Here is a 23,699-nt window from a genome sequence, read left to right on the forward strand (position 1 = left end):
AGAAAAAAATTTCAATCTCCGAATCCATACTTAATGCCAAATGTGACATATTAGTAACTAGAGATTCCAACTTTTGTGATTGTATTCTTAGATAAGGTTTTACACAACTATCACCCTAGAATCATAAAATCAAACTTTGATTGGTCATCTTGAATATGCATATAATCTGCATGAGAACGAGGATCATTATTCTCTTGATGAGCATGATCATGAGCATAAGCATACCCTCCATGGCTTGAGATATCAAGGCCTAAAACTTCCTCATCAATGGAGATTCTCAGCAATTTAAGCTTGTTCAAGGCATAGAACATGGGCCAGATTGTTGCACTAACCCATACAAAGATTACAAAAATCTCAACAATTTGGGCTCCAATCAATCCAAATCCACCTCCAAGTATTAGACAATAAGGTCTTACCACTCCTGTGGAACCTGAATTGCAGGCTTGGATCACAAATTCTTCTTTGGCAAACAGCCCTGTAAACAAGAAGCCCCAAGTGCCACACCCACCATGCAATCGGGCTGCCTCTAATGGGTCATCATAGTTCATTTTTAATTTGAAGATGTTTAAGCCTGCAATGGCACCAACCATATGGACCACTCTCACTCCCAGCAAAGTCAATGGCTCCTGAGCCCAAGAACAGCTCACTTGACCTTGGACTTGGCCAACCACTGGATGAACAAACCCAATGGGCAACACCTGGGTACACAAACCCACTAAGAAAGAATGAGAAAACAAGATATGCTCTAAATACACGTCCAAAAAAAAAAAAAAGATATGCTCTAAATTGGGTTTTCTCAGCTAGCTATGGACCCACTTATGATCCCTGGCACATCTATAGCAAAAGCCCTTTGGTAAACAAAGAAACTATAAACCAAGTTGGGTTGGTCTAATAGTTAGTTCATTAGTAAGTTTAAATAAGTGTCTGGGATTAAAATTCTACCTTGTGTAATCAACTTGGGTTGGTTGAGTGGTCAACTCACTCATCCGCTTAAGCAAGTATTGGGAGTTCGAACCCCGCCTTATGCATGCAGCAACTCATTGACCAACGGCAGACCCTTAAATGGAGCTCAGATTCGCGACGGCTCTGTCGGGTTGAGAGATACCGTTTGGATAAACCAAAAAAAAAAATTTCTGCCTTGTGTATGTAATAACCTATTGATCAACGACAAACTCTTAAATATAGCTTCAATTCACGATGCATTAGTCCTTAGTCGGTTGGGTCGGGAATAGCATGGATAACCCAAAAAAAAGGGAAAAAACTATAATCATATGTGCCATTTGGAATGTTGGCTAGAGCAAACAAATTAGTTCCAATGAAAGGGTTGGAATTTCCATATGTAAATGCAAATCCAAAAAGGTAGAATGAGATGCTACGAACATCAACCACCTTGGTTAGCATTATGTTCATGGCATTTTTGGCACGTACGGATCCAGCACATATCATTGCAAAGCCAATTTGCATTACAAAGACAAGGTAGGCAGAGAAGAGTAGGTAGATTGTGATGATAAAATGTGTTATATGTGACACTTTGTTCCCACGAAGCCTCCATGAAATTCTGTATTATTGAAAGATGATGAGTGAATGTGTGCATGTGAACTTTGAAATAAGAACTAATTAAGGAAATCGTAACACATATGTGTGTGATATAGGAATAAGATTTAACTTATGGGGAACTCTTAGAAGGATATAAGTAATAGGTTGTATAATGAGTATTACGAATCAATAAAGACGTTTGAACAAAATATTGAAAAATATTTGTCGAAAATTGATAAAGAGTATTAGACATGGTTTTTTCAATATCGCAATAAACCTGACACCCAGACCCAAGTGACTTATTTTAAATTCATAAAAAAAAATAATAGAATAAAACTCAAAACAGCCTCTGATAATTATTTCGAAAGACAACGAGGCTCTTACAAAAAAAAAAATCTAATTCGGTCCCTGACAATTACTTCAAAAGGACAACGAGGTTCCGTGCCAAAAAAAGTTAATGTTTTTTTTTTTTTGCACAATGACTAATCAGTCCTAAAAAAGAAATATCAGGGGCCGGATTGGGTGTTTTTTTGTTCTTGGGGGCCTCGTTGTCCTTTTGAGGTAATTGTCAGGGGTCGGGTGGGGTATTCACTCAAAATAATACTATTTATGTTACATTGACATGGACAAATTCAGTGTGTAATCCCTCTTACTTTTGATGGCATAATAGGAGAATTGTAGGAAAAATGCTGTAAATTGATCAAAACAACTATACACTCATACTCACGATTTGAAAAGTTTGGTGAGACGAAGGAAAAAAGAGATAATTTATGTTTGAATTCACTTTAAACTGTATTTTCGGCTATATTTTCTTTATTTGGGTAGAATATGGTGATGGTATAAACTATATTGTTACCGTCGGAACTACAAGAGAAAAAAGTTAGCAGAGGAGAGTTATGGAACTTAGTGCACAAACAAAGTGATGGCTTTTATATACATGAAGAAGTTCGAGCCGTTGGTGTAAGTACTACATTGAGATCCTTTATGATGTTTCTTGTTAATTATGTTGAATATGCTTTAGTTTGTAGTTGCTTATGTTTACTTATTTATGTTTATCAAAAAATTGTGGAGATTGAGCAGCCTGATGAATCCTTTAGAATGTTGTCTGAAAATGATTTGGTTTTTTAAGCTCTCGGAAAAGAGCAATAGAATGCGTGGCATGAGTTTTAGACTGACTCCAAATTAACTCTTCTGTCCGAATTCACATTTGTCGGGAGATGAATCTCAAACAGAAGAGACCCAAAAGGTGTTGTTTGAATTACAGGCAGAGGTGACAATCGAGCAATTGAAAAAAAATGTAGTGGAGGATAAAGTAGCAACAAAAAAAAAAAATAAAGAGACGGATAAGGTGGAGGGGGGAAGGAGCTATCACTAGATGTTGCTACACATGAAATTTTTGGAGAGACAAAGCAGAAGATAGATATTAGGAGTTGATGTTATTTTATTTGAAGTGTACATTTTTTTTTAATTTTACTATGCAGCTTTATTAATTAGAGATATACTTCATTCATATTAATATAAATATATTAGTTTGTTTTACAATCATATTTTCATGAGTTTTCACCATCAATTTAAATTTTTAGTGAAAAATTAATAAAATTTTTAATATTAAAAAATAACTCCCAACAAATAAAAAAAATATACCCAGAATATTTATAAAAAACAAATTAATATATTTTAATTTAAAAAATTAGCAGCATCAAATAGCGACGGTTTGTAACCGACAAAAATAGACTCAAAAAAATCGTGCGATTTTTTGAATAGCGGTGGTTCATAATCACCGAAAAAAATTAAGAAAATTAGCAACACCTAATAGCGGTGGCTTGTGTCTGTCACAAAACAACATCGTTATCTTGTTTGAGCATATTGCAGCAGTTTAAAACCGCTTCCATACAATCCAACACAAAATATCTTAATAGTTACGATTATACCAGCAATTTCTGGAAACTACCACAATAATTAACCCTACGCACTATATATTAAGATTTTACTCTGTCGATATATTAAGATAATTTGGATATGAAACTATTCATATAGTTTTATCAAGGGTAAAGTATATTTTTTTTACCTAAAGTTTGATAAAAGTTTTAAAAATACCCCTAAGTTTTATTTTATTTCAATTTTGTTCTAAAAGTTTTCGATTTGCATCAAATATACCCCTACCAGCTAAATTTTCAAAAAAATTAAGACCAATCTAACAATAATGCATGAAAATTATGCTTGATTTTCTTGGGTTGAGGGTTGTTTTTATGAAATTGTTGTTGAATTGGTCTTACATTTTTTGAAAAATTAATCGTTAGGGGTATATTTGATGCAAATCGAAAATTTTTGGGACAAAATTGAAACAAAATAAAACTTAGGGGTATTTTTAAAATTTTTGTCAAACTTTAGGGACAAAAAGTATACTTTACCCTTTTATCAATTATGATAAGTGTACACCAAAATCAGCTATCAGTATAAAATATATGTTAAAATATAAATACATTTTAAAAATAAATTAAACCACATAATATATTTATACACAAATATATTTATGACTAATTTTAATATACAAATAATTTTTTTTGTATATTTATTCTTAATAATTTAGCTTAAATTTTTTTCATTTTATTACTTATCTTTTTAGCATATATATTATCATTTAATTTTTGACACATCAGCACATAACCCGGGAGTGAAATAATAATATCAGAGGAGTGCTACACATACAAGTCTTTTTGACTTACAAGTCTTACAAGTTACTAGGCCTTTTAATGCGTTATTCAACGTTTCCTATTTTCAAAGCGCTACACTTAGAACGGTTCTTCTTCTTCTTCTTCCTCCTCCTCCTCCTCCTCCTCCTCCTCCTCCTCCTCCTCCTCTTCCTCTTCCTCTTCTTCTTCTTCTCTTCCTCTTCCTCTTCCTCTTCTTCTTCTTCTTCGTTTTTTTTTTTCGATTTTCATAGTTTCTGAAATCAAGCTTTGAAATCGTTTTGAAGAAGAAGCAGCAGAAGATGAGGAGAAAGAGAAAGAGTTCTGAATTATACAACGAATTTTGGGTGTATTTCTTAAATACTTTGGGTGTATTTTTCGTAATCCTTTGGGTGTATTTCTGTAATCCTTTTGAAGATAATAGAACTTCAGAAATACACCCAAACGATTACAGAAGTACACCCAAAATGATTACAGAAATACACCCAAACGATTATAGAAATACACCCAAAGGATTACAGAAAATACACCCAAAGGATTTAAAGAAATACACCCAAAATTTGTTAAAATACATCTTATGCATAATTCAGAACTCTTTCTCTTTCTCCTCCTCATCTTCTACTGCTTCTTCTTCTTCAAAAACGATTTCACCATGAAAAATCGAAAAAAAAAAAAGATAAAACAGAGAGAAAGAACGTAAATGAAGAAGAAGAGGAAGACGATGAAGAAGAACGTGCAGAAACGAAAGAAAAGGAGAAGAAAGAAGAGTAAGAGGAAGAAGAACGTGCAACAAGAAGAAGAAGAAGAAGGAGAAAGAGAAGGCAAGAAACGAAAGAAAAGAAGAAGGAGAAGACGAAGAGGAAGAAGAATGGTTCGAAGCGTGTTTTGAGCGTTAGTTTTAATTGAACTTGTAAGGCTTACAAGCCTTAATTGCTTGTATGCCAAGAATTACTCATAATATCACAATAGTAAAATAATATGAGCAGAGGTGATCTTATTGAAATTAAAATCCCAAATATAGTGAAATTTTTACATCTTATTTATGAAATATAAGATCCTCATTAACAAAACTTTCTTTTTAATATATATGGTTGAATATATTGTAAAGATCAGACTCCTGGCTTTGGTGGTTGGCAAATGCAACCGCACTGTCCACCAAGGCATCCAGCTACGCAAGGTCTTGGTGGAGAAGGTGGAACACTGTGACAAACCAAATGCTTGCAATCTCCATCGTTCCCACATTTCTCAGCCATACCTGACAAATTCTCAAATGTTAAAGGGAGGGAAGGGATAATAATGTTTTATTGTAGTTTATTTCATATAAAATTTTAGTTACAGACAATAAATTAATAAATTACATTCTTATAATATATATACTTACAGTATCCCTAATTTATATAAAATTAGAAAATAAAATAATAATTTAATCTCCAACATATATAAGACAAAGACACATTTTATTTTAAAATATTTAGTAGTTAAATGATTGTTAAAAATATTATTATAATTCTTGTTGAGTTTAACTTTAGAAGTAAAATTATAAAAATAAGTAGTAACTCATGAGTCGATTCAGATCACTTGTAAAAATGAGTGAATTAAATTAGTAAAATTATAATTCGATTAAATAGATCAGTTTGACTAGATCACTAATAAGTTTTTAAAATTTTTTTTATTGAATATTTTTTCTCAACAAATTTTTTGTTAAATCAATCTCTAAACTTTTATTTTATTAGACAAGATAATTTTCATACCAGGTTATTAGTACAAGGACGGATATGAGAATTTAAAAATTCTTAATGCACTGTTATGTATTTATTAAATAATAACAATGAGTGATTTGTTTAATATTTTTATCAAAATTAATATATTTAACAAACTAAAATATTTTACATTGATTTAATTGATGATTAAAATTTGTTAAAAAATAAATTGTCTGACTAAAAATTTTTTGGCAATAATTTAGGATATTACTTCATATATTATAAATGATACTTATTTTCAAATGGGATCGGAGAACTAATAGAAAAATACTAAAAAAGTTACTGACATTGATATGATACGGAATATATGACACATTAATTTCAATTTTTATAAGACATAAAACACGACTTATATATAAATTATAATAATATTATTGATATTAAAATATAATTATTTTTTAATTATTTTTAAAATAATTTATTATTTTAATAAATAATAATATATACTATTTTTAAATTTATTTTAAAAATATATGTTAAAAATAAAGTTGAATATATTAATGTATGATAATATTTAAATGTGTCTAGATATATTTAACAATTTTTTTTATTTTTTATTAAAATATGATTTGACTAAAAAAAATAAGTGTATTAAACAAGTATTAAATGAATATCATATTTAAAATAAAAAGATTGCTAGCCCTACCAAACTATTAATTCATAGCAATTTTCGAAACAATATGTATAATATTTTAATTTCAAGCATAAATTAGAGAGACAGACGAAAACACTATAAGAAAAGAAAAATAGAGGATGGAAAATACCAGATTCAGATGCTAGGAGAAATAAGAAAAGCAAGCAAGGAAGCACCATCGAAGCTTTTGCCATTTTGAAAGTCTTTTTGAGAAATTTTTGTTTTAATTTAATTGACTATATGGCATGGTAGAAATTAGAGTATAAAGCTTGATTGTATATTTATAAGGAAAACTGCATTGATTTTCATTGCAGCAAATTATGCTATATCAAAGGCATAGTCAATTTTTTTTTCACGTGTTACCCAAATTACCGTATTTACAAAAAAATAATTTCCTAATTAGATTTTTTATAAGAGAGATTTAGCCTTATTTAAATAGATATTACATGCAACTGACTTTTATGGAAAAAATCAAACATGAGATACACTTAGCTTTATTTAGACAGATATATTTGAAAAAAAATTGAAATGTTATTTTACAGAAATATTTGGTAACAAAAACAGTTTAGTTAAAATTAGCCAGAATTTATTTTATTTAACATTTATAAATTGTTACAACAATTAATGAATACTAAATAAAACAAATTTTGACTATTTTTTTGTCTCCCTAACATTGTTTGAGAGAATATTCAGTTTATTCTTTAAAATTTCAAACATTTATCAAAATAGTCTATAAAACAAAAAAAAAAATATATATATATATATATATCAAATGATCTCTAAATTTATTAATTTAATTTTTTTTAATTTAATTATCATTAATACAGTACTAATATAAAATTTTACAATATCAATATAGCATCTCAAACAATAAAATGACTTAATTAAAATTTTAATATGATCAAATATGTTCTAAATTAATTAATTCACTCATACGTGTTCTTTGCGAGTCCTTTTTGCTTTATAAAATTTAAGCATAATTCATGACCACACTTAATATAAAATTGGTAATTATATGTATAAAAAAATTTCAAAATGACTAACGAAAAAATACTATTAATAATACGAGAGAATTAGTAAAAAGATAATTTGAGAGTTTTCAAATTCCAAAACAAAAAATTGAATTAATCACTTTACTAACTCAAATTATTTAATTGATATATCGTTCTGTGAAAATTAATGTGTTACCACTTACCGTACTTAAGAAAAAAAATAATTTAATAATTCACTTTTTTAAAAGAGATGTCTCCACGTCTTTCAAATATAAAACTTGAGACCTCTATATTGAAATTCCTTATTCAAATACAAATTATATTAAGATACATTAATTTCTTGATATATATCAATAATTATTATTATTAAAGAAAATATTATTTTAATTATTGAAAAATAAAATTATTAATTATTGAATTTGTTTTGGTTATTGTTTTTATTTTAAATTAGCTCTAAGTACTATAAAAGGAAATTAATCTATCATATAAAATACACAAACACTTAAGATTAATAATAGTTCAATTTTACATCTTTTATTTTTTTTATTGTTAAACTTCTTTTTCTGTTTTACTTTGTTCTTTGAGTTACTGCACAAAATTCATTTTCCTTTGGATCATTATCATCATATTATATTATCCTAATAAAGCGGATAGATTATTGGTGGGAGATATGTTATAATGATATACTAGTATATATGTACCGAGTAAATAGTCAAATTGGTCCCGAAAGATAGCCCATTCTTCAAACGAGTCCCTGTAAAAAAAAGATAATAAAATTTGTCCTCTAAAAATTTAAAATTGGTAATGTTAGTCCTTCCGTCAAATTTTCGTCAATTCCGTCAGTGACGCCGTTAACTATTGCTTAGGTGGCTGTCAGTGTGGCATATGAGCATGCCAGCTTGGTGCAGAGTGGCTGGTGACAAGATATGTTTCCATATGTAAGTCAAATTAGTCCTAGGTCTATAAACCCTTAAATTGCCATTGTTGCTGCAGCTTGAGCTTGATTCTGCAGAGGCCGAAAATTCATGACCGGTTGCACGATGGGTAGCGTAGGTGGGGGTCGCAGTGGACAAGTATCGCAATCACACGGAAGCCATGCCTCGAGCTCTTCGCTGCGGTGGCGAAGGAAGAATTCCGACCAAGTTTGCTTTTGTGGGCTGAAGACAGTGATCAAGAAGTCTGGGACAAGAGAAAATCCTGATAGATTGTTCTATGCTTGTCCAAGATATCGGGTGAGTTATGAATGTAGTCTTCTTGAAGCTTCAAATGATTTGAGTTGGATTTTGACAATTTGGTACCCTGATGTTGTGCAGAAGGACAGCCACTGCAATTACTTTAGGTGGGCTGAGGACGACGACTATGAAGGATTAGAGAACTTAGGAGAAGTTAAAACTGATGCACAAATGGAGAGTGATGCTGCTTTGTTAGACCATAACATATCTTGGAGAATGATGACCTTAGAAGCTGAAGTAAAAGCACTTAGGATGCAACTGTATTTTGGATTAATAGTTGTGATTGTGGTTTTTATGATTATGTGTATGATCTTTAGTGGGAAGTGAAGCAGTTACTGTGAAAAGGTGAAAAGGATGATGCTGTGAACCTTGACAGTTTTCTGTTGCTGTGAAAACCTTGTATGTTCATGTTTCTTTACTAGTAAAAAGGTTATTTACATGTAGTTTTATTGTTGATCATAACATAATATAAGCAAATCAGTCAAAGCAGAATTAAAATTAAGTGAAGTAGGAATAGAAAAACATGATAACATCACCAATGGTGAACTAGTTTCTATTGTCTTAGATTCAAATAAGAACATTGTTTTAACATGATAATAATCCAAAAGGTTGTAGCTGACAGTTCAAAGCAGTATACCATAAAGGGCTATACAAAAAACAGGGCTATTGAAGATACCACAACTCCCACATTGTTTATAAAAACTAAAATTTAGCCCCGACAAAATAACAGATACTAAATGCCCTATATCTTATGTCTTCAAGTCTTGAAGTCATTCCATGTCTTTTAGGTGTGGGCTTATGTGTGGGCTTAGGTGTGGGTTGAGGAGTTAGCTTAGGTGTGGGCTGAGGAGTAGCCTTAGGAGTGGGCTGAGTTTTGGCTCTTTTTGGGTTAGATGATTTTGTTGTTGTCTTACAGTAATCTTGGGACATTGCATCATTGTGGTCCTTCTTCAGTTTCTTTGCTTCTTCAGGGATGGTTGGCAAACAAAGTACTTCATCATCATCCTCACTCATGCAGTCAACCACGTGTGGCTTAGACACAACATGCTCAAAATAGATGTTGATGAGGTGATGATTCCTCCTGCAATTCTTAACCAATTCTAACAGATCAATGTCATTTTCTAGCTTCTTCAACCCATTTTCCAGTAGCGTTCCAGGAACTTTCCACAAGCAGTTGTTCATCTCAACATATCCCAGCTCCTTGTAGTATCCCTTCACAAAGAAAACGTCTAGAGTGTCTGAATCTACACCCATTAATACTTCAGTATTATCTGGTTCATAACACAGATAGCCTGATTCATCTGTTTGGAACTTTCCACCATGGTGAAATACAAAGGTCATTGGGGGACCTTCCATCTGAAACCAAAACAGCAACAACTGATGCAAATTTATTTCATGGAGAGACAAAGCATATTCAACATCAACTCCCAAAATGAATCTAACACACACACATGCACATACACATAGCACAAACAACGTTCTCAAGAATCCAAAAACAGGGACATATCATGGCTAATGACCAAAGCCCTAAGCCTAAACACATTCTCCTAAACCATAACATTGCAAACAGTAACAATGGAAGTCCAACGATAATACAACCACATTGATCAGGAGATAAAACCAGAATCACTCTCACAAAATAAGAAAAGATAGCTAACCTACCTCTCACGCAAGGCGATGGAGTGCCCTTTTCGGTTGACCAACGTGGTCGCAAACTGCTCACCTACAACTCCAGCACACTGTCGTCGTCGGTCAAGCCTGGTCGTCGTCGTTCAATGCTTCGTCTTCCTGGAGGAAACAACTAAGGTGAAGGGATTGCAGGGGTTCTTTCTTTTCGGAAGAAGGATGCAACTTGAGAGAGAATACGAAACAGGGATGAAAACCAAGCGTTGTAAAAGGAGCAACTAAGAAAACACGACGCCGTTTCAGCCTTCGCCTACGTGTCACACTAACGGCCAGGTCAGCATATGTTCACGCCGTTACTGAAACATTTGACGGAAGGACTAACGTTACCAATTTTAATTTTTTCGGGGATAAATTTTATTATCTTTTTCTTACGAGGACTCGTTTGAAGATTGGACTATCTTTCGGGACCAATTTGACTATTTACTCTATATGTACCCTATGCCATACCAAGAAAATATTTATTTTTTATTTATATTTAAAACATGTTTTTAAACAAAATTGATCATGAACATATGTAACTTAAATAAAATGATTTTATATTTTTGTCTTTTATACAAATACCAAATAATAGTAGCAAATAATAGCATAATAATAATAATAATAATAATAATAATAATAATAATAATAATAATATATTGATTATATTTTCAATGTCTTATATGTATTATACAAATTTATCCTAATTATAATAATTTAGCTAATATATGTTCTATTCAATGATTCTTTTATTCTATTTTCTTTCATTATTTATAGTCATAATGAGAAGTTATTCTATTTGCGATTTTATACAAAATATTTGAAATAGTTAATATTATTAAAAATATTTTTTTTAATAGTTATATGCTCCCAAAATATCCATACATAAAAAAATAAAGAGCATCTTTCGGTAGATCGGGTACCGGACGGTTCGGGTTATGACCCCGGGGTTTACGCTTGGGATGGTGGAGAGGTTCGTCTGGTCGTTGTTTCCTGATCCCGGGGATGCGAGGTCCCGAGCACTTTGTATGTGGAGGGGGGTGCCACCTGCAAAGACACTCCGACGCTCTTGTCAGAATATGTGCAGGCGGAGAGGAAATGGTGTGTGAGTGTCACGTCCCTTGGGAGGAGAGCCAGTCTCCCCTTATATACATGTCAGTAGTGGGCCCTCCCAGTGAGCAGGCCCATACCCTCTTTGCCCTTGTCCCACGGCTGTGTGTGAGCCGTACGGGACGCGTGTCCGAGTCGGGCGGAGGACGCACCATTGGGCCGCCGGGAACTCGGGTCGGGTTGACCCGTGTGAGTTTTGGGCCAGGCCGTAACAGTGCCCCCGACGCGTCAGCGATGGCCGTGGGGGCCATTGGTGGCGCATGATGTCTACACTCGTGCGTTGTCGCTGGGTCGGCAGATCGTGGGAGGGACGCGTCTCTTGTGCGCGTGTCTCTTGATCTGCTGTGGCATCTGTTTGCCGTTTCGTTCTCCGCGCTGGGCATTTAATGCTCATAATGATTTTGAAAAAACCCGTGCGCAAAGACTATCTTACCCCTGCTTCTTTTCGCGCTTTTTCTGGGGGTGGTTTTTAAACAGTCTTTCTTACTAACCACCCCCCACTCTTATCATTTCTAATTTCTTCTCTCCCTAACATCCAAAGCTTCCTGCGCGAACTCCTTCCTGCTTCAGCTTCCAGCGCAGATTTCCTTCATCGTTCCAGGTAACCTTCTGGCTTCTTTCTTCTGGTACCTATGCTATGCTCTGTTGTTGTGTGATTTGTTGTTTGCATCTATTGTATGGCTGGTTTTATTTTTGTTAAGAGGTTTTTCCCGTGTTGGGATAGGTGGGTTAGAGAAGGGGTACCATTCCAGGATAGGCTTTTTTGGGTGGTTTGTGGGGTAGGCGTAGTTTTTAGCCGTATCTGGTCACGTTTGAGTTGAAAAGGCGTAGTATCTGAGTTTTTTCGGGCTCCCGACCTCATAGACTAACGGAGTGGTACCCCGCTGTAGGTATGCCTCGCGTTGTCTCCCGGTCTTCCGGATCCGCTGCGGCTTACGACCCGTATGCTTGGGTGACTGACGATATAAGGAGTTCACCCAACCAGATGGACTTGGAGGAATTGACGGAGTTCCGGCAAGCCGGTTACCTATGTGGGGGTACTGACGAGGAGGCCAACTACGAGGCCATTGTCCCGCTTCCCCGTGAGCGTATTTATGAGCTCAATTTTCATTCTCCTCGCGTCCCCGATTGGATTTGGTTTTACAAGTCCATGTTCACACAAGTCGGTGTTCGGATACCGTTCTCCGATTTTCAAATGGCGCTGCTGAACCGGATATCCGTCTGTCCGTCTCAACTTCATCCGAACAGCTGGGCTTCGATTCGCTGCTTCGAGATGGTCTGCGAGTACTTGGAGCTACCGGCGTCGGTGGACGTTTTTCTCTTTTATTTCAACCTTACCAACCCCTCCAAACAGGGGAAAGCAAGAAAAGGGTTTCTTTCTTTCCGTGCTGCCCAGGGTAGGAAGATTTTTAGCCTTTTTGAGGATTCCTACCATGGGTTCAAAGATAAGTATTTCAAGGTTCGTCCCGTCAAGGGTCGCCATCCCTTCTGGTTGTCGTTAGAGGGGGAGCGCCTTATCCAGACTTACTGGAGCTTTGGCGCGGGGTCGAATCCTTTTGTGAAAGTGTCGTACAAGAGGTTGTCGGCTGTAGATAAACAGATAGCGGACGTCCTTCTTGCTATCTTTGAAAAGAATCCCGTGAACCCCCACCTTCTCATGGGTGAACGGGAGGCCGGCCGGAGCTATATTCGTGAGTTCCTTTTCTTGTTTGCATATGTTTCTTGCTTTTTATGTTTGTCGGTTTGACGGCTAACGTTCTTGTTGTTTATCGCAGTGGAAATGTCTGCTACCGTGACTGGTCTTGAAAACCTGATGAAGACCTTTTTTGATGCTAGTGATGACGAGAATGCCGGAGAGAAGGACGCCGGCAAGTCGGAGGGCCCATCAGGGGAAAAGACGGACCAAGCTTCCCCTGCTCATGATACCGAAGCGTCGGGAAAGCAGGGCTTGGGGGGTCAGGCTTCCCCTTTTCATGAGGAGGGACCTGCCGACGGGCAGGCGACTCACACCCCTCAACCGGATAGCGACGTGGAGCTTATCCACACTCCTAAGAAGCGAAAGATGTCTTCTAGCCCGGAAGGGGTCCTTACCGTAATGGAGAGGAATTTTGACGCTTCTAAGTTCATTGATTCCCAACTGATACCGGGGACAGAAGAGCATTTTCATGCAACCGAGCTGTCCGGGCAGGCGAGGTGGATGTATCGCACCTTGCTTCGTGGGGCCGTGATAGCTCGGAAGGCCGAGTTTGAGTTATCCGGTATGGAGGCGCTTCGGAGGAAGCTTGAGTCTTCTGTTAAGGCGAACAATGATTTTATGGCTCAAGTTGAACTCCTCCAGGGTCAGCTGTCCGAGATGGGGGGGAAGCTTAATGCTGCTGAGGAGAAGTCCTCGTTTGTTGCGGAGAGGTTGAAGGCGTCCGACGAGACCGTGGCCCGGCTTCTTGAGCGTGAGATGACATTAGAGGGTCAACTGAACGCCGCTCAGGGTCGAGTTGTCGCTTTGGAAAAGGAGCGGGAGCAGGCCATCTCGGAGGCGAAAGCCGCTAAGGCAGAGGCCGTTGATCTTAGGAAGAAGCTTAAGGTGGCCAAGGAGCAAGGGAAGAATGCGATCTTGATGACCGAAGATGCCCTGAAGGCCCAGCTGAAGATTGCTGCTCCCGATTTCGAGACGTCGTCAATTGGTGTTTTCAAGACTATCCAGGATGGGAAAATTGTCGATATGCCGAGGAAGTGAAGCCTCGTAACATAGGATATTTTGTAATGCATTTGTTTGAACAACTTGTTGATACTTTGTCGTTTTGTTTGCCTTGAACAATTTCACTTGTCCGTTTCGTATTTTGACGCTTTATAATTTATCGTCGTTTGATTGCTGTGATTTTCGCTTGTTTCATTATTTTGTCGTGTTGTCGTTTTCGTGTTACCGTTTATTCTGGGCGGGCTTATGTCTTGTGCCCGTCTTGCCGTTTTCGCATTTGGTAGCAGTTCGGACCGATTCGGTCGCGTAGTCGTCGAATTGGCTGAGGCCTATGAGCCGTCTGGCTCCCAGGGTGATCAGTCCCGGGGTGCCATTTTAGATTTTGGTCGCGAGGAGCGGATATGAAGTAAGAAAGTTTGAACAAGTAAAGAATTTGAACAAGTGAAAATTGCTCGTCAGTTGGGTAAGTATTTGACAAAGTAAATAAACAAGTTGAATTAACATGTGGATGAGGCGAGTACTAACTGTCTGGCTAGGCTCCCTGGTCGGTGAGCCGGTGGGTCAGGAGTAGAACCTCTTTAGGTCGTTTGCGTTCCATGTTCTGGGTATTTCCTTGCCGTCAAGTTTTTCGAGTTTGTAAGCGCCCTTGCCGAGTACCTCCCTTACCCTGTAGGGGCCTTCCCAATTTACCGCCAGCTTGCCTTCCCCTGGGGTCGGGACGCCGATGTCGTTGCGTCGCAGGACGAGGTCCCCTTCTTCGAAGTCTCGTTTGAGGACTTTGGCGTTGTAACGCAGGGCTATTCTTTGTTTCAGCGCCGTTTCTGTTAGGTGAGCCATCTCCCTTGTTTCTTCGATCAGGTCTTTCTCAACCGCTTCGCTCATGCCCGCGAGGAGTAGTCGGGGACTTGGTTCGCTGATTTCGACTGGTATTACCGCGTCGACCCCATAGGTTAGGCGAAAGGGGGTTTCCCCCGTGGCGCTTTGCTCGGTTGTCCGGTAGGACCATAAGACGGAGGGGAGTTCGTCGGCCCAGTTTCCCTTCTTACTGTCTAGGCGCTTCTTTAGACCAAGAAGGATGACTTTGTTTGCGGCCTCTACTTGCCCGTTTGTTTGGGGGTGTTCTACTGAGGAGAACTTTTGCTTTACCCCCAGGCCAGAGAGGAATTCCATGAACTTCCTGTCGGTGAACTGGGTCCCATTGTCCGAGATAACGACCTCTGGGATGCCGAAACGGGTTATCACTTGCCTCCACATGAACTTCCGGCAGTTGGAGGACGATATGGTGGCTAGTGGTTCAGCCTCTACCCATTTGGTATAGTAGTCGATGGCTACTATGAGGTATTTGACTTGTCCTGGGCCGACCGGGAAGGGTCCCAGGAGGTCGATTCCCCATTGTGAAAAAGGACGTGTAGTCGTTAGCGAGCTTAGCTCGGAGGCTGGTGCCTTGTGGAAGTTGGCGTTTTGTTGACACTTTGTGCATTTTGTGACAAATTCCTTCGAGTCCTTCATCATTGTTGGCCAGTAGTATCCTGCTCGGATGAGCTTCCTTGCTAGGGCTTTGCCCCCGATGTGATGTCCGCAGCACCCTTCGTGGACTTCTCTAAGCACGTAGTCCGTTTGGTCGGGGTGCAAACACTTCAGTAGGGGCTGGCTGAGCCCCTTTTTGAATAGTTGTCCCTGTATGATTGCGTACCTGGCCGCCTCCCTTCTTAAAGCTTTGGCCGCCTTTTCATCTTCAGGTAACTTGCCGAGTTCCAGGAAGTTGGTAATGGGATCCAGCCACGAGGGGCTCGACTCCGTCAGGTGGAGGGCGACCGTTGGTTCCTTCACCATGCCCTGGATGAGCGACCGGTTGCCCGATCCTGGCTTTGTGCTCGCAAGCTTCGACAAAAGGTCTGCTCGTGTGTTCTTTTCTCTTGGAACGTGCTGGATAACGACCTCCTGGAACTGGCTTGTCATTTGCTTAACCTTTTCCAAGTACTTTTGGAAGAGGGGGTCCCGGGCTTGGTAGCTTCCGTTTATCTGCGATGTGACGACTTGGGAGTCGCTGCATACTTCGACCCTTGTCGCCCCGACTTCCCGAGCCAGCATTAGTCCGCCTAGGAGAGCCTCATATTCTGCTTGGTTGTTCGACACTGGGAACTCGAACTTGGTCGATTGCTCATAGATGACCCCTGCTGGGCTTTCCAAGATGACCCCAGCTCCTCCGGACGTTTGGTTGGAGGCTCCGTCCACATGAAGCCTCCACCGTGTGCCCGTTTCCTCGGGAGGATCGCCCGTTACCTCCACCAAGAAGTCTACCATTGCCTGGGCCTTGATTGCGTGTCGAGGCTCATACTGTAGGTCATATTGTGAGAGCTCGATGGCCCAGGTCATCATCCTACCAGCCAAATCAGGTTTTTGCAGTATTTGCCGAATCGCCTGATCTGTCCTCACAACTATACGGTGACTCTGGAAGTATTGTCTTAACCTTCGGGAGGATACTAGGAGCGCCAGCGCCAGTCTTTCCAGTTTACTGTACCTCAGCTCTGGTCCCTGGAGTGCCCTGCTCACAAAGTAGACAGGCTGTTGCGTCCTTGCTTCTTCTGTAACGAGGACCGCGGCAAGCGCTTCCTCGGTTACTGATAGATAGAGGTAGAGTGGTTCTCCGGCTTTGGGTTTCCCGAGGACTGGTGGTGCCGCCAAGATTTGCTTGAAGTGGTTGAACGCCTCTTCGCACGCTGGTGTCCATTCGAACGCCATTCCCTTTCTCATTAGGTTGAAGAAAGGTATGGCCCTTGCCGCCGATGCGCCGAGGAAACGGGACAAAGCTGTCAATCTCCCAGCAAGTCTCTGGACGTCTTTGATGCAACCTGGACTCTTCATTTGAAGGATCGCTTGGCATTTTTCGGGATTGGCTTCCACTCCTCTTTGAGTGATCATGAATCCTAGGAACTTTCCGGCCTCCATGGCGAACGCGCATTTGAGTGGATTAAGCCTCATGCCATGTTGTCGTAGGGACGAGAAAACGTCGTTAAGGTCACTCATGAGATCGTCAGGTCGGGCGGTCTTTGCGAGTATGTCATCTACATAGACTTCCACTGTCTTGCCCAGGAGTTCACTGAATATCTTATTCATCAACCTTTGGTATGTGGCTCCTGCGTTTTTTAGGCCGAATGGCATTACCTTGTAACAATAGGTGCCCCCTGGCGTTATGAACGCCGTTTTTTCCTCGTCGGGTCGGTGCATCGGTATCTGATTGTACCCTGAGTAGGCATCCATGAAGCTCAGGTATCTGTACCTTGCCGCCGCGTCGACAAGCGCATCAATATTAGGTAGGGGGTAGCAGTCCTTGGGACAAGCCTTGTTGAGGTCAGAGTAGTCCACGCACATTCTCCACCTCCCGTTGTGTTTTTTAACCAGAACCACATTTGACAACCAGGTCGAGTAATCCAGTTCCCGGATGAATCCCGCTTCTAAGAGGCTGGCCGTTTGCTTGGCTACCTCGTCTGCCCTTTCCTGCGACATTTTCCTCCTTCTCTGGGCCACTGGTTTGGCTCCCGCCTTTACGGCCAGGTGATGCGACATGAGCTGGGGGTCTATCCCTGGCATGTCGGCAGACGTCCAGGCGAAGAGGTCGGCGTTAGCCCTGATCATTTCCATCAAAGGCTCCTTTATTTCGTGCGGGAGGTTTCTGTTTATGAATGTGAATTTATCGTGCTCCTCGCCGACTCTGAACTTTTCCAAGTCTCCTTCTGGCTCTGGTCTGGGTTTGTCGTCTACCCTGGCGTCCAGGTCGGCCAGGAAAACCCCTGACGCCTCTTTGGATTTTTTCCTGAGAGAAAGGCTGGCATGGTCGCAAGCGACCGCCGTTTCCAAGTCGCCCCGGAGGGATCCCACGGATCCGTCATCGGCGATGAACTTCATCACCAGTAGTTTCGTACTGATAGCTGCCCCCAGGTCGTTAATGGTCTTTCTCCCCAGGATGATGTTATAGGCCGTCGAATCTCGTAATATTACAAAGTCTGCCATGATTGTCCTTCGTCTTTGCCCTTGTCCCACAGAGGTCGGGAGTGTGATGATTCCGTCTGGCTTGATGAAGTGGTCTCCTAACCCTACCACACCGTGCTGGTGGGCCGTCAGGTCGGAATCTCTCAATCCCAGGGCATCGAAAACGTTTCGGAACATGATGTTTGAGTCTGCCCCCGTGTCTACCAGGATTCGTTTGACGAGGCCAGTTCCGACCCTAGCCGTGATGACCATGGGCGGACTTTCCGGCACTTCGTCAAACCATTGGTCCTCCGGGCCGAAAGAGATAGGTGGGAGACCCTTAAGACCTCTAACAGGTGGGGTGGAGACCGCTAAGACCTTGGCGTCTTTCTTCTGCGCCGATTTCGACCTCGGGGCGGTATTCCTGGCCGTCACCACGTTTACCACCGTGAGACCGTGGTCGTCACCCTCTGGCTCCTGCCGTCGTCTTGTTGGTCGGGATCTGTCCTCGTTGTCGTTGTCCCGGTTGCGTCTCCTTGGTTCCCTTATAAGGTGGGAGAAGTCGGCGAGTTTGCCGTCCCTGATAGCTTGCTCGAGGGCATCCTTTAGGTCAAAGCAGTCTTGGGTCTTGTGCCCGTAACCCTTGTGGTACTCGCAGTAGAGGTTCTTGTTTTCTCCCGTCCTGTCCTTCAGCGGTCGGGGCTTCGACAGTATCCCTTTTTCTGCTATCTGTTGGTAAACTTCAGTGATCGATGCTGCGATGGGGGTGTAGTTGGTGAACTTCCCAACTCGGGGGAACGGTTTGGATGGTTTACTCGGACCGCCGTCCTTGGCGTGTTCCTTTGGCCTTTCTCTGGCTTCGAAGTGCCGGGATTGGTTGTAGGTGGGTTGCCGTTTATTGGCAGCCACAACCCGGCTGACTTCCTCGTCATTAATGTATTCTTTGGCCACGCACTGGATCTCTTGCATCGTCCAGACGGGCTTCGTGGTGAGGTGTTTCCTGAAATCCTCATTCGACAACCCGTTCGTTAGGCACAAACTTGCCACTGAGTCTGTCAGACCGTCAATTTCCAAGCACTCGTCGTTAAAACGGTCCAGGTACTTCCTGGTCGGCTCTCCGGGTCTCTGTGTCACCCCCAGCAAATTGATTGGGTGTTTGGCTTTGACAATCCTAGTTGTGAACTGAGCCAAGAAGGCGCGGCTGATGTCGGTAAATTGGGTCACCGAGCCTTGCGGGAGGTTGTTAAACCACCGTATTGCCGGGCCCGCTAAGGTGACCGGGAAAGCGCGACATCTGACCTCGTCTCCCACCCCTTCTAGGTTCATCCTGGCCTCGAAGGCCGTCAAGTGTTCCAGGGGGTCTTGCGTTCCGTCATACTTCATGTCTGTCGGCTTGTCGAAATGTTTGGGTAGTCGGACCTCGAGTACAGAGCGGTGGAAAGGGGTCGCTCCTATTATGACGGGTCCTCGGGCAGTTCTTCTCGACTCATTGTTCTCGCGGTGGGCTTCCTCGTTGCCTCTGTTCAACGCACGCCGCCTCTCGTGTCGGGCGTAGATAATGGGGTCGCGACTTCTTCTTCTGGGGCGTATCCGTTCCCTAGTGCTCTCCGACTCGTATTGGGGGCTCGGCGTGCGCCTCGAGCGGCTTCTTGAACGGGAACGGGTGGGGCTCCGCTCCGGGGAGCGTTGGTCGCGCTCTCTTTCTGCTAGCCTGCGCTCTAAGTCCTGCATTCTGTGGCGTAGTTCTTGCATTATCCTGGCGTGGTTGTCACCCGTCCCCCCGAAGGGGCGTCGCTCGTGAGTCTGCGTCGCATCCCTCGGGGGCGATCGTTGTTGCTGACGGGATTTCGTCGCGATGGCGCCTCCCCCGAGTATGGGGGGCGCTACCTCGGAACCAGTTCCAGTCTGGACCAGCACGAAATCCATGAACGTTTTCCCCACAGACGGCGCCAATGTTCGGTAGATCGGGTACCGGACGGTTCGGATTATGACCCCGGGGTTTACGCTTGGGATGGTGGAGAGGTTCGTCTGGTCGTTGTTTCCTGATCCCGGGTATGCGAGGTCCCGAGCACTTTGTATGTGGAGGGGGGTGCCACCTGCAAAGACACTCCGACGCTCTTGTCAGAATATGTGCAGGCGGAGAGGAAATGGTGTGTGAGTGTCACGTCCCTTGGGGGGAGAGCCAGTCTCCCCTTATATACATGTCAGTAGTGGGCCCTCCCAATGAGCAGGCCCATACCCTCTTTGCCCTTGTCCCACGGCTGTGTGTGAGCCGTACGGGACGCGTGTCCGGGTCGGGCGGAAGACGCACCATTGGGCCGCCGGGAACTCGGGTCGGGTTGACCCGTGTGAGTTTTGGGCCAGGCCGTAACAGCATCAAAATAAAATAACCTAATATCTTAGAAAATAAAATCTCAAAATACGTACGAAAGATAAACTAATAATAAGATTTTCAACAAAAAAAATAGAACATATTATTTTATTATCAAAATTTAATTTAAAATTTAATTTAAAAGATTAACATATTTATCTCTTTAGGTAAGTCTATGCATTTAATTATAATACTTTTAAAATTAAGAAAGAAATTATTAATTAATGATATAATAATTTAATTTTTTAATTTAATAACAAATAATTATGTTTGATTGTATTATAATTTATATGATTTACCTTTACTGCAATTAATAATAAATTAGAATATTGTGTTTCTCTTAATAACATAATCATATACATTATTCTTACCATTAATTGATTTAAAACATTATTACATATATTTTAATTTTAATATTATATAAACATATATTTTCCTTCTCATTATCATGTATTAATATACACGTTTCTTCCATAAAATCATATAATAAATTATTTTAAAATTATAAGATTTTAAAATTTTTTATATTTAATTTTTTTTTTTTGGTGTTTCACGTATCTTTCAATCTGACATAAGACGAAATTTGAATTTCTAACACTTATTTAAACTAATAAGTTAGCTATTAGACCAACCCCACTTGACAAGATTCCATGCCATTCATGATATTTTGGTGTGCGATTGAAGATAGATTCATCTACTTCTGAACCTTCATTTTTCAATGCTCATTTCCTTGTTTTCTTGTTTCAATTGACTAGGTAGCAATTAGCATCCTAATTATCTCAATGTTTTAAATTAGAAATATTAATATTTATGGTAAATGGGGAAAATGTTTTTGTACATCAAATGTAGACAAAATGGTTAGACATTTTTTTTTTGTTTATTCTTTGTTTTAATTTTGTTCTTAAAAATTAAAGTTAAAAAAATCTTAACTAAAGAATTTGCTTAGCTTCGAATTTGAGTGTCCATATAACAAATTCGGAATTAGTAATTCATTTAAATTTTATGATAAAATTTGTATGTGGAATCATTCTAACAATTTAATATATTAATCAAATCAGGAAATTAAAACTAAAGAAGAAAAAATTTCAATCTCTGAATCCATACTTAATGCCAAATGTGACATATTAGTAACTAGAGATTCCAACTTTTGAGATTGTATTCTTCTTAGATAAGGTTTTACACAACTACCACCCCCAAACAAAAGCTATAGGGCAATTCCTAAAACTAGTAGAATCATAAAATCAAACTTTGATTGGTCATCTTGAATATGCATATAATCTGCATGAGAACGAGGATCATTATTCTCTTGATGAGCATGATCATGAGCATAAGCATACCCTCCATGTCTGGAGATATCAAGGCCTAAAACTTCCTCACCAATGGAGATTCTCAGCAATTTAAGCTTGTTCAAGGCATAGAACATGGGCCACATTGTTGCACTAACCCATACAAAGATTACAAAAAATTAACAATTTGGGCTCCAATCAATCCAAATCCACCTCCAAGTATTAGACCATAAGGTCTTACCACTCTTGTGGCACCTGAATTGTATGCTTGGATCACAAATTTTTCTTTGGCAAATAACCCTGTAAACAAGAAGCCCTAAGTGCAATCGGGCTGCCTCTAATGGGTCATCATAGTTCATTTTTAATGCGAATATGTTTAGCCCAATTAAGATCAAGCCGAGCCGAACCCACAAATAATGGCAGCCCATGGCTCCACAACTGAGCACCCAGAGGTAATGGATACAAACCCACCAAGCAAACCATTGCATCCCAGTGGCCGATTAATAATCGTCGCCCGAACAAGGTGACGGTGCTAGCCGTCGATCCGGCCAATGTGGTGACAATAGCAGTTTGACCAACTGAAGTCTAGTTATCACAAGAGTTGCATTATGGCCTTGAAGAGGGACCGGCTTGCCAAAAGCATCAAATCGGCCGACGTGTGGGCCTTCTATGATGGATCCCCAAAAGCCCGCAATGGCACCAACCATATGGACCACTCTCACTCCCAGCAAAGTCAATGGCTCCTGAGCCCAAGAACAGCTCACTTGACCTTGGACTTGGCCAACCACTGGATGACCAAACCCAATGGGCCACACCTGGGTACACAAACCCACTATGAAAGAATGAGAAAACAAGATATGCACTAAATTGGGTTTTCTCAGCTAGCTATGGACCCACTTACGATCCCTGGCACATCTATAGCAAAAGGCCATTGGTAAAGGAAGAAATTATAAACCAAGTTGAGTTGGTCTAACGGTTAGTTTATTATTCCGTTTAAGCAAGTGTCTGAAATTAAAATTCTGTCTTATGCATACAGTAACCCATTAACTAACGATAAACTCTTAAATGGAGCTCCGATTCACGACACATTAGTCCTTAACCGACCGAATTAGGGATACTGTGGACAACCCAAAAAACAAAAAAACAAAAAAAAAAAAAGAAAAAACTATAATCATATGTGCCATTTGGAATGTTGGCTAGAGCACACAAATTAGTTCCAATGAAAGGATTCGAATTTCCATATGCAAATGCAAATCCAAAAAGGTAGAATGAGATGCTACCAACCACAGCATCAACCACATTGTTTAGCATTATGTTCATGGCATTCTCGGCACGTACGGATCCAGCACATATCATTGCCAAGCCAGTTTGCATTACAAAGACAAGGTAGGCAGAGAAGAGTAGGTAGATTGTGTTGATAGAATGTGTGACACTTTGTTCCCATGAAGCCTCCATGAAATTGTGTATTGTTGAAAGATGATGAGTGAATGTGTCCATGTGAACTTTTGAAATAAGAACTAATTAAGGAAATCATAACACGTGTGTGATATAGGAATAAGATTTAACTTGAATAAAATATTGAGAAACGTCTGTCGAAAATTGATAAAGAGTATTAGAGATGGTTTTTTGAGTATAGCAACAAACTTAACACATATGTAACCTATTTTAAATTCGTAAAAAAATAATACTATTTATGTTATATTAATATGGATAAATTCTGTGTGTAATTATTTTTATTTTTGATGGCATAATAAGAGAAGTG

The 23,699-nt window shown here is 40.0% G+C and overlaps 1 protein-coding gene and 1 pseudogene across 1 annotated transcript; both read right to left on the reverse strand.

Moving 5' to 3' along the window:
* Window positions 1-14,872: 14,872 nt before the first annotated feature.
* On the reverse strand, window positions 14,873-20,206 carry LOC140175993 (uncharacterized). The gene is made up of 4 exons (XM_072205834.1): window positions 18,506-20,206; window positions 16,595-17,395; window positions 16,005-16,252; window positions 14,873-15,488 (listed from the first exon to the last, which is right to left on the reverse strand). The coding sequence occupies exons 1-4, from the start codon at window positions 20,204-20,206 to the stop codon at window positions 14,873-14,875; spliced, it is 3,366 nt and encodes a 1,121-aa protein (XP_072061935.1).
* Window positions 20,207-21,855: 1,649 nt separating this feature from the next.
* On the reverse strand, window positions 21,856-23,434 carry LOC112720863 (ammonium transporter 1 member 3-like; annotated as a pseudogene).
* Window positions 23,435-23,699: the final 265 nt, after the last annotated feature.

This window comes from Arachis hypogaea, chromosome 11, assembly GCF_003086295.3.
Source record: "Arachis hypogaea cultivar Tifrunner chromosome 11, arahy.Tifrunner.gnm2.J5K5, whole genome shotgun sequence".
Classification (NCBI taxonomy): domain Eukaryota; kingdom Viridiplantae; phylum Streptophyta; class Magnoliopsida; order Fabales; family Fabaceae; genus Arachis; species Arachis hypogaea.

Coding starts and splice junctions, on each gene's coding strand:
- LOC140175993 (XM_072205834.1), bottom strand. CDS start 20,206: ATGGATTTCGTGCTGGTCCAGACTGGAACTGGTTCCGAGGTAGCGCCC. Junction 17,396..18,505: donor GCCTCGTCAAACGAATCCTG/GTAGACACGGGG, acceptor CTCCTGGGCAAG/ACAGTGGAAGTCTATGTAGA. Junction 16,253..16,594: donor TGGTAGACTTCTTGGTGGAG/GTAACGGGCGAT, acceptor AGCCAGTTCCAG/GAGGTCGTTATCCAGCACGT.